Here is a 13,961-nt window from a genome sequence, read left to right as displayed (position 1 = left end):
ATAAACCCTAGGATAACAAATTTAGCAATGTGATCTCAAGCAGCCAGTTGGAGTACCCGTCGTTGTTGAGTCTGACTCATCTGATAGGAAAATCAAAGAACAAACAAGTTGGACACAGGCAGCGCATTCACTATGCTTGTTTATCTAAGAGTGTCATTTGGAATGATGCCAAGTGAGGGTCTTAGGTCGACTGTCAAAGAATGAGAAACACTATTCAATATCCAAACAAAAAACACAAAGCTGAAATTATTGATTACTTAAGGAAAAGCTATCCTGGTGTGATACTGCCTCCCCTAAACAGAGCAGACTGCTAGTCTTTCAGGGTTTTTAGGGAATTTCAGAGTCCACAGATTCACAGACTTTGAAAGGCAGGAGTGAGTTAATGTCAACTGTAAAAGCAGTGTCACTCAAGTGAGGTAATTGCTGATTGGCTGGCATTTTGCTGGGTGTTCACTGAAGTGAGTCTTTTTTTTTTAAGTTATAGATAAACAATTGAAGAGAAGTTATCAAAAAGTGACATAGCCCAGCTACCTAAAGGATAAAAAATGCAGGGAGATGAGTCTAAAGTTAGTTGGTTTGCTTTTTGGGATGTTTAGGAAATTCTTGTCCCCAAAGTTACCATATTCCTTCTAGTTGGGTTCAGAAACAAAAATTTATTTGAAGGCATCTTTCATTAGAATCCTAAGTTTGTTTTTAAATATTTCTCAAATATTAATGTGGGTTTATGTAGTTGGGTAATGTCTCCATGGAAGTGAATAGAATTATCGCTTAAGTAATGCCGTTTTTAAATGATTTTTTTACATTAAAAGAAATAAACCTGACTTCAGTTACATGTTTACAAAGAATGATTTATTTGTCCAAATTAAATGCACACTACCGTGTGGAATATTCTTAAAGCTGAAAGTTGGTTCAACTTTTATTTCATATCCTTTTTTCTAAAATCATATCCGGTAAGAACCATGCAGTTCACAAAAGTTACGGAGGTGTAGTGTTCCACAACTGGAGAAAAGTCTGTGGAAATGATGGGTTCAGTAAGTTTAGAAATAAAATAGAGGAACTAGTAAATGAGAAAATTAGCAGCTGGCTTTCTTGGTGTTTTTTTTATTTGGTTCCCCCCCACTCCCAGTGAGGAATGGAGAAAATATAGTAAATAATCCATGTATTTAAAGGCAGAAGTGAAGGGGAAATTTTTTTTTCTTTATTAATTGGATTTATTTATTTATTGGCTGTGTTGGGTCTTCGTTGCTGCACACGGGCTTTCTCTAGTTGCAGTGAGCAGGGGCTACTTTTCATTGTGGTGCATGGGCTCCTCATTGTGGTGGCTTCTCTTGTTGCAGAGCACGGGCTCTAGGCACGTGGGCTTCAGTAGTTGGGACACATGGGCTCAGTAGTTGTGGCTCATGGGCTCTATTTTAGAGCGCAGGCTCAATAGCTGTGGCGCACGGGCTTAGTTGCTCCGTGGCATGTGGTATCTTCCTGGGGCAGGGCTCAAACCTGTGTCCCCTGTATTGGCAGGCGGATTCTTAACCACTGCACCACGTAGGAAGTCTAAGGGGAAATTTTTGAAAAGAAGTCCTTGGTATTAGACATGGTGTCCTAAGGAGAAATAAAGGTATGGCACATAGAGAGAGACATGTAAAACGAAGGATATCTTCTAAGAGTATGGACTGGAAGGAAAGAACATATAAAGAGATTTAACACAAAGAAATACTATGTCAAAGTGAGTCCATTCTTAACTGACTGATGTTCAGAAGTAAGGGGCTATCATTAATAGGCTAGTTTGCAGAAGCATATTCGCTGGAGCAAATGGTTATTGGTTGATTAAATGTGTTTAAATCAGTCCTGGTATTGTGTTACTATGACTAAATAACTGTCTTTCTTAAGAAGGTTTAAAACCTGTTCTGGCAGCTACTTTTGCACCATGACCACTGGCCAATTATTTTTTTCTAGGAATGTGGGAGCTTTGTATTCTCATGTTATTCCCCACCCTGGAAACTTTCAGGATGTTCTTTCTCTCTCCTTAGTATACTGAAATTTTATGATGATGAACCTTGGTATGGATTGTTTCTTTTTGGTTTTATTTTGTTTGGATTTCTACAATTTCATCATACTGAACACTGAGTAGACTGTGTCAGTCTGGGCAATCATGTTCTTAAGATCTGCTTCTGATTCCTGACTTTTTTCAGGACCATCCCTTGACCAACCAGCCCCCCCCCCCCCACTTCAGGGATAGATATTTGGTCTGCTTTCTTTGCTAACTCATTTACCACTTATGTATCTCAGCAGGGTTTTTTTGTAAATGTCACATAGTAAATATTTTAGGCTTTATGGACCAGGTGGCCTTTGTTGTAGTGACTTAACTGCCATTACCAGATAGCAGCCACAGACAATACACAAATGAATGGGTGTGGCTGTGTTTCAATAAAACTTTATGTACAAAAATAGGTAGTGAGTTGGATTTGTTTGCAAACCCCTCCCCTATCCTATTCATCTTTACCAGAATGTTAGCTCAGTTGAAGGCAGGAATTTTTTTTATTGTTCATTAGGTATATCCTTGTACCTAGTAGACACTCAACTAAGTGACTCACGGTTCTAAGTCAGGGTTGCAGATGGTTCAGAAAAGGGGGATAACATGTCTATCACTGCCATGTTATAGCCAGCAGAATGCCCCTTAGTGCTATTTTTCAGCCTCCCTCCCTTTTGATAGAGTATTTTATTGTAATTGAATTTAGGATAGGGCTAAAAGTCATGTCTATAGTTCTACAATTTCTTTCTTCCTCTGATGTTTTATAAAGAGTGCTACCAGTAGCATCCTTTAGTAAGTCTGTTTATGAAATGCCCTATGTTAGTATGGTTTAGTAGTCATTTTAAATAAATGCTCAAATGTCTTGTTTATATAAGAAGCACATGAATACAAAGATATTAATAATTCTTTTTTTTTTTCCTTTAATAAGGTACTAGCTTTTACAAGTTTGCACCATGCGTGAATATAAGCTAGTCGTTCTTGGCTCAGGAGGTGTTGGAAAATCAGCTCTGGTAAGACATTCTCTTTGTACCCAAGCTATTCACTCCAAGACATGTTCTTTTTCTGTTGCATTTTAGGTTTTGCTTATTTGTCTTTATTAAGGTGAAATCTCATAATAATTTTAGAAGTATATATAATATTTTTCTTATGGTTTAGTCAACTTTTAGTTGTATCCAGGTAAGATCATATTCTCTCTGGAACATGGGTTCCAGACCAGAATATAGTTTGGACTAAGCACAGAGGGTGAGTGCATATAAATGTGTGTCTGTCTGCATTTTGGAGCCAGATAGGTATAAATTTTGGTCCATCTCATTTTGAGTTGGCTTATAATATAAATTTTATGTTAAAAAAGTTAAACCTTAAAAAGAAAAAAAAGGAAAAAAGTTAAACCTTATTTTTAAAACTTTTTCAAAGATTACCTTTGACTGTCCCACCACGTTTTCTGTATCAAGAAATAGTAAAGCAAGAAAGAAGACACAAGTTGACAGTGGTGGATGGGGAAGGGGAGAAACTTAGGGGAAATAACTTGATGAATAGTTCAGAGTTTAGTAAAGGTCCACAATAAGATAAATTGACCATCTTACTTTGCCATTTAAAATAAACACCTAGCCCAGAATTTGACATGCTTGGATCAAACCGAGGAGTGTATACAGTGGGGCATGAACTGCTTTTTCATTTGTAAATATATCCAAAGTGATGGGGGGGTGTCGTGAGTGTGCATATATGGGTGTACACAAAATAATTAGCCACTTTCTAACTAAAATTCAAATTTAAGCCCATAAGACTGAGACATGAGCCATTTAATGGCTTTTAAATATATGATCTCTAAATTTAGACTTACCCAATAAGGAGTATCGTGGTTATTAATTTTTTTTTTAAAAGCTTCCTAAGGTAATTTCCCCACCAAATGTATATATTCACATGTAGTTATGGTTATGTTTTGGTTTTTTTTTTTTTAAGATTTATTTTATTATTTATTTATTTATTTATGGCTGCATTGGATCTTCATTGCTGCGCATGGGCCCCCTCTAGTTCCAGCGAGCAGAGGCCACTCCTCGTTTTGGTACGAGGGTTTCTCTTTGCAGTGGCCTCTCCTGTTGCAGAGCATGGGCTCTAGGTGCGAGGGCTTCAGTATTCGTGGCGTGGGCTTAGTTGCTCCTTGGCATGTGGGATCCTCCTGGACCAAGGCTAGAACCCATGTCCCTTGCATTGGCAGGCAGACTCCCAACCACTGCACCACCAGAGAAGCCCTGGTTATATTTTTTAAATCAGTGGTATAACTACCTATTTAAAATCAATACTTTAAAATGTGCAGATTTGAATTTGTTCATTTTGGGGGAGTATAATGGTATGTTAATTTTTTTCAGACTGTACAATTTGTTCAAGGAATTTTTGTTGAAAAATATGATCCTACGATAGAAGATTCATATAGAAAGGTATGTTACTTTAGAAGGCCTTTTGCTTTTGACTTTATTATAAATATAAATTTTTGTTTTGAGCTCAATAATTATTAAATGTTCTTTACAGAACGGTATGTAAAACAGAGTACCAGAGTAGGATGAAGAAACAGTTAATTGGTAAAATTAGTGGGGAAACATCACACCTGATTATTTCCTGGCATTGTGTTTACCAGCTTATTAGAATCTTTACAGTCACTCTTGCTCTGTCTTCTCTCTCTCTCAAAGAATTTTAAGTTTATACTGACCCCAAAATTCTAAGTTGACATACTAACTTTAGAGCTGAGCCGTCCATTTCAAGTGGTAGCTTCGTGTTTCTCTCCCCTTCTTGCCCCCCAAAGACTGAATACTCTCAGGCTCCTTTCTTTTTAATATAAAGATGTAAGTGCAAAAGTCTCCCTAACCTTCCTACTTAAAACTCCTTGAGAAAGTTCCACTGCTCATAATAGTAGAAAGGTTTATTCTGTCAATATGTTCACTTATACAGTATGTGACAGTAAAACTAAATGTGCAGACATTTTTAATTTACCAGAGAGAGAATTATCCTCCACCTTAACGTGGCAGCCAGCCTGGCCCCTACTGCTGTGCAAACATTATTTTTCCATCCCTCCCTCTGTGTCTACTAAGTCTACCAAAAAAAACTGGAAACCCCTTTCAGCACCCCAGCAGTTAGGTAGTGTTACTCTTCTTTCCAATCTATAACTTTTTTTCCTAGAAAATGTTAGGTAAAAGAGGTAACAGGGATATATAATTTATTTGATAGCTCTCTTTTGCTTCCTCACTACCAGAAATTTTGTTCCAATATGGTGAAGGGAATGTGGTTATCTAGAGAAATGTATATCTAAAGTATGGCAGAATTGAGATAGACAGTTACTTCTGGTATTGTTGGAACTATTACTGGTTTTAAGAAAAAATTTTTTGGGCTATTTTGAAATCATTTTCTCTCCAGAATTAAGTGCTGAGTAATTCATATTGAGGTTCGATCTTGTATATCTTGTATCAGTAGATATCCTTGTGTTAAATTGAGAACACATGGTTTTTGCATCTCACACAGTTTGGGGGTCAGTAGACCTTAGTTATCTAGCAATTTTTTTCTCTTGTTTTGTTAAAGCAAGTATTGCTTGCGATTATCCTAAAGTTGCTATAATCTGTGTCTCTGTTTTAATTAAATATCATATTAGCTGTTGAGCATATTAAAGTAGTCTCACATATGTAAAAAAATGAAAATCTATCTTAATTTTTCCCCCAGCAAGTTGAAGTAGATGCACAACAGTGTATGCTTGAAATCTTGGATACTGCAGGAACGGTATGTAAAACAGAGTACCAGAGTATATGCACAACTTGTGCAGTATTGACCTTATAAATGCTAGTATTCTAGAGACAAATATCAGTTAAATTTATTTAAAAGTATTGCTTGCATTAACTCTTGAAGTTATTTTCCTTATCCTCTTGAATTCTTTTCTTGTGTGTGTGGTTTGCAATTGCAGTGGTCATTTACTGAAGAAATAAGTAGAAAATTTGTATGAAAGTTTCCATAGTCTTAACTTTTAAAACAAGTTAAAATAGATTACCATATATTAAACAGTGTGGGAAATATTGTACATTTATTCCTTAGTGGCTGTGTGAAGTATTTTGAATGGTATCTTTCCACCTTCAATATATTTACAGACCAGCTAGATTTGTTGGTATCTGAAAGTGAAGGGAAAATTTATTCTGGATATGTGGTATTCATTCAACTAATGTTTGAGTACCTGATATGTGCCATGGATTGTGTTCTTGAAATCAAAGGCTCACAGTCTAGTGAAGGAGGAAAAATGTGGGAAAATGGCAAGAAATAGGTAACGTACTGGTGGACCCCATAGAACTAGAGCATTGCGAGCTAGCTGTAACTTGGTGATTTGATTTGGGTGCCTTACATATTATGATATATTAAAAAGCTGCCTTTAGTATTTGGAGACAGGACATTTCTACTTGAGTATGTTTACTGCACATAAATCTGCTCTGGTGTATTATTTTTAAATAAAACATGTATTTTTTTAAATACCAATTTTTCAAATAGCCACAGACTGTAATTTTAAGAGATGTTACATAACACTACTACCTTCTTCTTTGAGCTCTAAGTATAGGCTTTGAAAATTGTCAAATTAACTGTCAAAATGTTATTGTTTTTTAATGATTCTTTCTTTCTACTGTAGGAACAATTTACAGCAATGAGGGATTTGTACATGAAAAACGGACAAGGTTTTGCATTAGTTTATTCCATCACAGCACAGTCCACATTTAATGATTTACAAGATCTGAGAGAACAGATTCTTCGAGTTAAAGACACTGATGATGTAAGCTGGCTTCGTAATAAATAAATATATTTTATTTCAAACCCTTATTATAGTGATATCCAATTTAAAAGTTTCAATTTAAATCCAATTTAAAGTTCATGTATTTTGGGGTTTTGTTTGTTTGTTTGTTTGTTTTATTGGCTGTGTTGGGTCTTTTTTTTTTTTTTTTTTTTTTTTTTTGCTGTATGCGGGCGTTCTTTTTAGTTGCAGTGAGAAAAAAGGAAAGGTGTTGGTGGCAAATATTACTAATAGAGCATAATGTTCTGGCCACATTTCTGGTAGATTTAAGAGCCTTTTTAATAAGAATCAGAACAACATATGAACACACCTCAAGCAACTATGACAGAAGGAGCATAATAATAATTTTTAAAGAAAGCCAACAAATATATTCAATGTAAATTCTAATGTAAATTTACATGCCCCTTCAGAGTACACCATAATAGAGTTTAGTCCCTGCAGGAAGCTTCAAAAGGATTATTTTAATTCTTCATCACACTATATAAATTCATCTTGCATCAGAATTGATCTTGCATCAGAATCACCTGTAAAGCTGGTTAAGACAGATGGCCAGGCCTGACTCCCAGAGTTTCTGATTCGGTAGGTCTGGGACAGGGCTCAAGAATTTGCATTTCTAAGATTTCTAAATGGTGTTGGTGCTGCTAGTCTGGGCACCTCACTTTTAAGAACCACTGTACTACGTATAGTTTAATTATAGCAAATATTTTGAGAGCTTGGGGGCACCTGTGGGAAATGCTGCCAGTTCCTGGACTTGTAAAGCAGGAGAACCTCGGGGGACCCTAACGTACTTACAGCAACCTCGATAAAGCTGTTTACCAATGTCTCTGGTAACTACTATAGTTTCTATCAGTTGCATTAAACTGGTATTTATTAATATAATACTATATATCTGTTCCTTTAAAAGCCAAAATTTTTTATTTTCTAGTTTGGATTTTTTCCAAAACTTCTTTAGAAAGACAGTCTCTAAATGATTAGTAAGAGTTTTGCAGAATAAGTGTAATTTTCCCTGTAGTGTCCTTCTGAAGTTACAAACATGACGTGTATCCAAACACATGATTAATATGGTCTAGATTTTTAGGAAATTAAGATGATTTTACTGTTTGGCTTTTTAATATAGACTACATGAGAAGCTAAAAATCTGCTTTGGGGGTTTTCCAGATTTTTCCTTTTTGTGTTATGAAATTGGGAATGAGTATTTGATAAATACATATTAGGAAACTAGAAAATTTTAAATTGATACACATCCCTTGGGGAAACATTTTAAAATATTGGAATATATTGGCTTTTCATGGTATACCTTTTTGCACTTCCATTTTAAAAAGGTTTTGTGTTTTGCTTACTAAAATTAATTAAAAGTCCATTGTGAGGGACTTCCCTGGTGGTGCACCGGTTAAGACCCCCAGCTTCCATTGCAAGGGGGAGTTCAGTCCCTGGTCGGGAAACTGTGATCCCACACGCTGTGTGGCCAAAATAAAAGTCCATTGTGATATAATTTTTATTTATTTATTTATTTTATTTATTATTTATTGGCTGCATTGGGTCTTTGTTGCTGCACACAGGCTTTCTCTAGTTGCTGCGAGTGGGGGCTGCTCTTCATTGTGGTGCGCCGGCTCCTCATTGTAGTGGCTTCTCTTGTTGTGGAGCACGGGCCCTAGGCGCGTGAGCTTCAGTAGTTGCGGCGCATGGGCTCAATAGTTGTGGCTCACGGGCTCTAGAGCACAGGCTCAATAGTTGTGGCGCATGGGCTTAGTTGCTCCATGGCATGTGGCATCTTCCCAGAGCAGGGCTCAAACCCGTGTCCCCTGCATTGGCAGGCGGATTCTTTACCACTGCAGTTTCATGTGGTAAGTTCTTAAATTAACATTGTCGAAGCTTTCATATTTAACTGTAAATATTATTACATGTTATTAACTTAGCATTCTTCTCTGGCATAATATAAAAAGTAAACCTTAAGAGTTGGCTCTTAGAATTTTGATTTGAGTTTATATAGCATATTTGTTTACTTACTTGTTTTTACCCTTTTTAGGTTCCAATGATTCTGGTTGGTAATAAGTGTGACTTGGAAGATGAAAGAGTTGTAGGAAAGGAACAAGGTCAAAATTTAGCAAGACAGTGGAACAACTGTGCATTCTTAGAATCCTCTGCAAAATCAAAAATAAACGTTAATGAGGTACGGTGGAATGGAACTCTTGTCTTGGAATTTAGCATTCAAAATTGATGGAAAATAATGAGTCTGTATTAACACAACCCCAAGTTAACTTGTACTCAGGGTGCTTTGTGGATCATATAAGCAAAAGTCTTGTGTTAAATAAATGCGTGTTAATAAGCAGTAATGCTATTTGAGCCTCTTTATTAAACACTGGTACAGTGCAATGTACCATAAAATGAAGGACAACTGGACGAAAATGTTAGGGGTGGGGAAGACAGATTAAGTCTTCAGGTATATGAAGGGTGTTACGTAAAAGGTGAAGACAAATTCAAAAAGGCTTGACTGGTTCTTGCCTTGAGGAGACTTAAAATCATGTTTTAGAGTAAGGAGACATAGAGTTGAAGAAGAGTAAAAGATTGTTCTTTTTGGATGATGGTAAATGTCGTGACTGAACTCTCTGCAGCTCCTTCAACTCAATATTTATTTTAAGGAGAATGATTTTAGCCCTCCCCAGAAATAAACAGAAAAGAACTCGGTGATTATAAGAATACATGGCTTTACTCTCATTCCTTAACTGAACAGAATATTTGCTTTCTGAGGAAAAGTTCATGGAATGTTCAATTTTTTCATTTTATTCTTTCACTTTTAATTATTGGAGGGTTTTTTTCCCATAAAGTAAAAAAAAAAAAAAAATTAATGTGTTTGCAGATCTTTTATGACCTAGTGCGGCAAATTAACAGAAAAACTCCAGTCCCTGGGAAGGCCCGCAAAAAGTCGTCATGTCAGCTGCTTTAATATACTAAATGCATTGTAGCTCTGAGCCAGGTATGTTAATTTATCTTTTCCTCTGTTTTGTTTGCTTGTTTGTTTCCTCTAATTTTTAACCTCAACTTTATTAAGGGTCAAGAAAGCAAGCAGAGAATTTTCTTTTCTAAAAAAGAAATGGTTACTTTCTTTTTAAGATATAAGTTAATGTGATATCCTAGCAATTAAAATAATTAGTTCATTTATATATCATCATCAGAAGTAAGGTATTCCACATAAGTGAATATTCTAGATGAGTTTATCCATTATATACTCATCCCTCAGTGGGTCACTGGTTTGTGTTGACAATACAGTGATGACCAAAACCAGTCTTCTCTGCTTTCCTCATTATTGCGTTAAGCTAACTAAGGTGTAGTTGAAGAGTTAGACAAACATTTGCAAAATATGATAAATGCTATTGCAGAATAAATCCAGCATGGTACTGATAATAAAAACCCCTGACATATCATGTGCCAGGCACTCTTTAAGTACTGCCTATATGTTAATTGAACTCTCACAACAATCCTTTGAGGCAGAATTATTATAATTCCCGTATTACGGGTGAGTGAACTGAGGCACAGAAAGATTGTTACTTGCTCAAGCTCTGCAGTTAGTGAATAGCAGAGTCAGAATTGAATCTAATGATCTGAGTACATGGCTCAATTTGAGCTCTGGACTGGCTCCCGAGTCCGTAATTAGTCACTATGGTATTATGGGTACTATTGGGGCATTTAACTGGGGCACCAAACCAGTCAGATGTGAACTATGGATTCAGGGAAAGTCTCTCAGAGACAAGAGACATCTAAGTTGAAATCTGATAGATAAATAGAAATTGTGTAGGGGATGAAGAGTTTCCAGGTGGAGAGAAACACAGATACAACCCTGAGATGAGACAGCAAAGGAAAACTGAGCATGCGACACTGTAACATAGTTTTTGAAAACAATCCTATTAAATGAGCTAATACTTGTAAAGCATTTAGTTCAGTGCCTGGCACATGGTAAACCCTCATCTATTAGCTGCTGTTTGCCAGGTGTCATTAAACCATATTTACTGTACTCTCATCCTTGGAAACTTTGGGTGTTTGTAGCTCTGCTTCTTCCTTTGTTAAATGGCCCTATACTTACCGTAGTACTCTGATTCTGTATCTCTCTATAGAGTTTTTGTTCCTGCTCACCATTTAAGGCTTTCTGTTTAGAGATACAACCTCTCATTTTTTATATCCTCTCGTGTCCAACCACGTGCCCATTCTTAGTAGCATACATGTGCCTGAGCTCACACACTCCCATCTGTCCTTTCCAATTTGTTGCATTCAATCTGCTAAGATTTAGAAAACTCAGAAAACTCATTCAGAGTCTAAATGAGGGCCTAAAGTTCAAAGCATTTGTGGAAATTATTTCATCAGCCACATCTATATTAACAACCTTTCTGGAGCTTGCAACAAGTCTGATTCCCAGAAAACCAGTTTAAAAAAAAAAAAAAAGGAAACATTTTTTTTTTAGCCCAGGCATGTGTGCAGAAAATCATCCAAAGTAAATAAATAAATGACAGACCCTTGAGTTCCGATCTTACCTTCTTTTACATCATTCAGTTTTTTTAGGTTTAATTAGATATGATTTTAGTGTAATGACAGCCTTTTCTGACATCTGTCTTAAAGTTTGTAGAATCTGTTTATATAGAATTAAAAAGTATATAGCTGTCAACTGTAGACAGCCTTTGTGAAATAAATTCTATTTTGTCTACTTTTCTGCACCAGCTTTTTAGCTGCTCTGATTGGAATAAAATTCTTGATTTTGTAATACTAGAAAGCCTGGATAGATGTCCATTCCATACTGGTGATATAATTCTAGGATGGTAAACGTTGTTACAGATCAGCCATTTTGTTAATATTGCTGTCTGTTTTATAGTCCTAATTCTGGTGAAGTTGACCTGATGTAAAATTTTAATGTGGTGTTTTGGATTTGTTTTTTGTTTTTCCTGCTTTTAATCTTTGGAAGGTAATACAAAGAGTTTTGCATTAAGATACACTCAACTTGCATTAAGATACACTCAAAATATATATTTCAAGAAGGCCTCAGAATAGATGAAGTCATTCCAAAAAAGATGAAAATGTCTACCCATTCTTTGCTATGAATCGTGGTACATGGTCATAATGTAATGAGAAGGATAAGAACCTGTATTATATTTATTTCTGACACTTTAGCACTATTGTCTTAATATGTCCTTTGAATCTTTAGTGTGCTATTTACAATCCATGTTTTCAATTATTTTAATTTTCTCCTTTTGACAGGTCTGAAGAACTGTTGCCCAATTCAACAGTGCCAGCATTCCAACTTTGTTAAACCTACCAACATCTTCAATGGACTTTCTGTGGTGGTACCCTTTAAGAGGCGGATGAAAGCTACTACATCAGTTTGCACATTCTAATCACTTTCCAGTATCACAAGAGAGATTTTTACTTATATAATAGTCCTAGAGTATGCAGCTGGTAAAACCAGAGGCTACAATCCAGTATTACTGCTAAGAGACATTTTTCATCCACCAATGTTGTACATGTATGAAAATGGTGTACTGTATACTTTAACACGCCCCATACTTTGTATTGGAGAGTACAATAATGTAAATCCTAAAAGCACCACTATTTTAGCATAATAAAAGAAAGTCCAAAGAGCTCCTATATAGACTACTCCAGATAACTTCGCTTCTTTGATACTTGTAGCTTATTGTAATTTTTTTTAAGAAATTCAAGGTCATTATCATTGTATTGTACAAATAAGCGCTTTGATTAACACAGCTATATAGTTTTTTTAATTTTTAAAAAACCTGTGGAGACAGTGATCCTTGTCTTTAAAATATGATAGTCCTTTCAGTATAATGTCTTAGATTAAAGACGTTGCCTTTAATATCTGTTGGGAAGGAAATGTCCAGACTTTTCAAATCTTTTATTATATGTTTCCTTTTTTGTTTACATAGGGAACAATGTTTATAGTTGTGTGTACAGTGGGGGTCTACAACAAGAAGTGTATATTTTCAAACAATTTTTTAATGATTTAACAATTTTTGTAAATCATTTTCAGGCTTCTGCAGCTGTAGATTCTCACTGTGAATCCCCTGCTTGCTCATGCATAAGTGTATTTGCAATACCAAATATACAGGTTTAGTATTTTTGCCTGTTAGTGATTGTTTCACATGTGTAACGTTTTGGTTGAGATGTTAAATGGTGGACGAGTACTGTGGATGTGAATGTGGAAAGTAATTTTAATCAAGTGTAATTGGTCACAAGGCCTAAGTTGCAGTAACTATTGCTGTTTTATTTAACAATGCCTTGTTGCTTTGTATGCATTAACGTTTGGGTGTAAAGATTGTGTGTCTATCCAACAGGGAGCCACAGTATTTAAATTGACCAGCCTAATGTTACAACTACTTTTGAGGTGGCCAAATGTAAACTAAAAGCCTTAATTAAAGTGGTGCAATTTTGTATAACTTAGCATCAGTAGTTCAATAAATTTGGATTGCCATGCAAGGGCTTGCATTATAATTACTTGCCACTTGAATGTGTTTTGTGTAATGTTTAACAGTGCTAGTAAATAAATATGGGTTTAACTTCTTTTTAAATGTAATAGGTGCATTTTGCATAGTGTGTTTTCATAATTTAACATTTGGGCAGACTCACTTATTAATTACAGAAATGACAAGAGAAAGATGTCAGATATTTCAGACAGTTGTTATTGTTTGAATATCCACATAACCATCTTTTGAAGTTTTCCTTTGGCAGGAATTTTGTAAATCAAGTACTGTTACTTATAGAACCTATGCCTTCTAGGTCGTGTTCAGAAGCTCTTTGAGGTAGAGGAGGGAGAATTGAAAATACTTTGGCAGGTGTTAAACTTAGATTTTTTGAAACTATAGGGTGCAGTTATACTTATGGTCATAAAAATCTTTTAATGAAGTAGACTCAAGTACTACTTTCTTTTTGTATAGTGGGTCTTTGTCTTAGATGTGCTGTAATTCAGTTCGTTTTTGAAATCTGTAAGCGAATCTTAACTTCTCAAAATATTTTCCAGCCACTGGAGCATATCAGCAATTGATTGGTAATACCATCTAATATAGGGGTGTCTGCTAATCTCCTAAATACTTGGTATTTGAATGGGACATTTAAAAGCTTTCATTTTAA

The 13,961-nt window shown here is 35.6% G+C and overlaps 1 protein-coding gene across 2 annotated transcripts in view; it reads left to right on the top strand.

The window, feature by feature from the left end:
* RAP1B (RAP1B, member of RAS oncogene family) overlaps positions 1-13,310 on the top strand; it is a 43,765-nt gene extending 30,455 nt beyond the window's left edge. For both annotated transcript variants that reach the window (XM_057741854.1, XM_057741856.1), the window contains 7 exons: positions 2,955-3,036; positions 4,393-4,461; positions 5,732-5,788; positions 6,678-6,818; positions 8,863-9,006; positions 9,694-9,810; positions 12,078-13,310. In XM_057741854.1, coding sequence (XP_057597837.1) covers positions 2,980-3,036; positions 4,393-4,461; positions 5,732-5,788; positions 6,678-6,818; positions 8,863-9,006; positions 9,694-9,780 — 555 coding nt within the window. In that variant the 5' untranslated portion in view covers positions 2,955-2,979 and the 3' untranslated portion in view covers positions 9,781-9,810; positions 12,078-13,310. The remainder of the gene's footprint in view (positions 1-2,954; positions 3,037-4,392; positions 4,462-5,731; positions 5,789-6,677; positions 6,819-8,862; positions 9,007-9,693; positions 9,811-12,077) is intronic.
* The last annotated feature ends 651 nt before the right edge of the window (positions 13,311-13,961 follow it).

This window comes from Hippopotamus amphibius, chromosome 7 (assembly GCF_030028045.1).
Source record: "Hippopotamus amphibius kiboko isolate mHipAmp2 chromosome 7, mHipAmp2.hap2, whole genome shotgun sequence".
NCBI classification, from domain to species: Eukaryota; Metazoa; Chordata; class Mammalia; order Artiodactyla; family Hippopotamidae; genus Hippopotamus; species Hippopotamus amphibius.
Note: the sequence above shows the minus strand (reverse complement) of the source record. Positions and strands in the feature narration are given on the sequence as shown.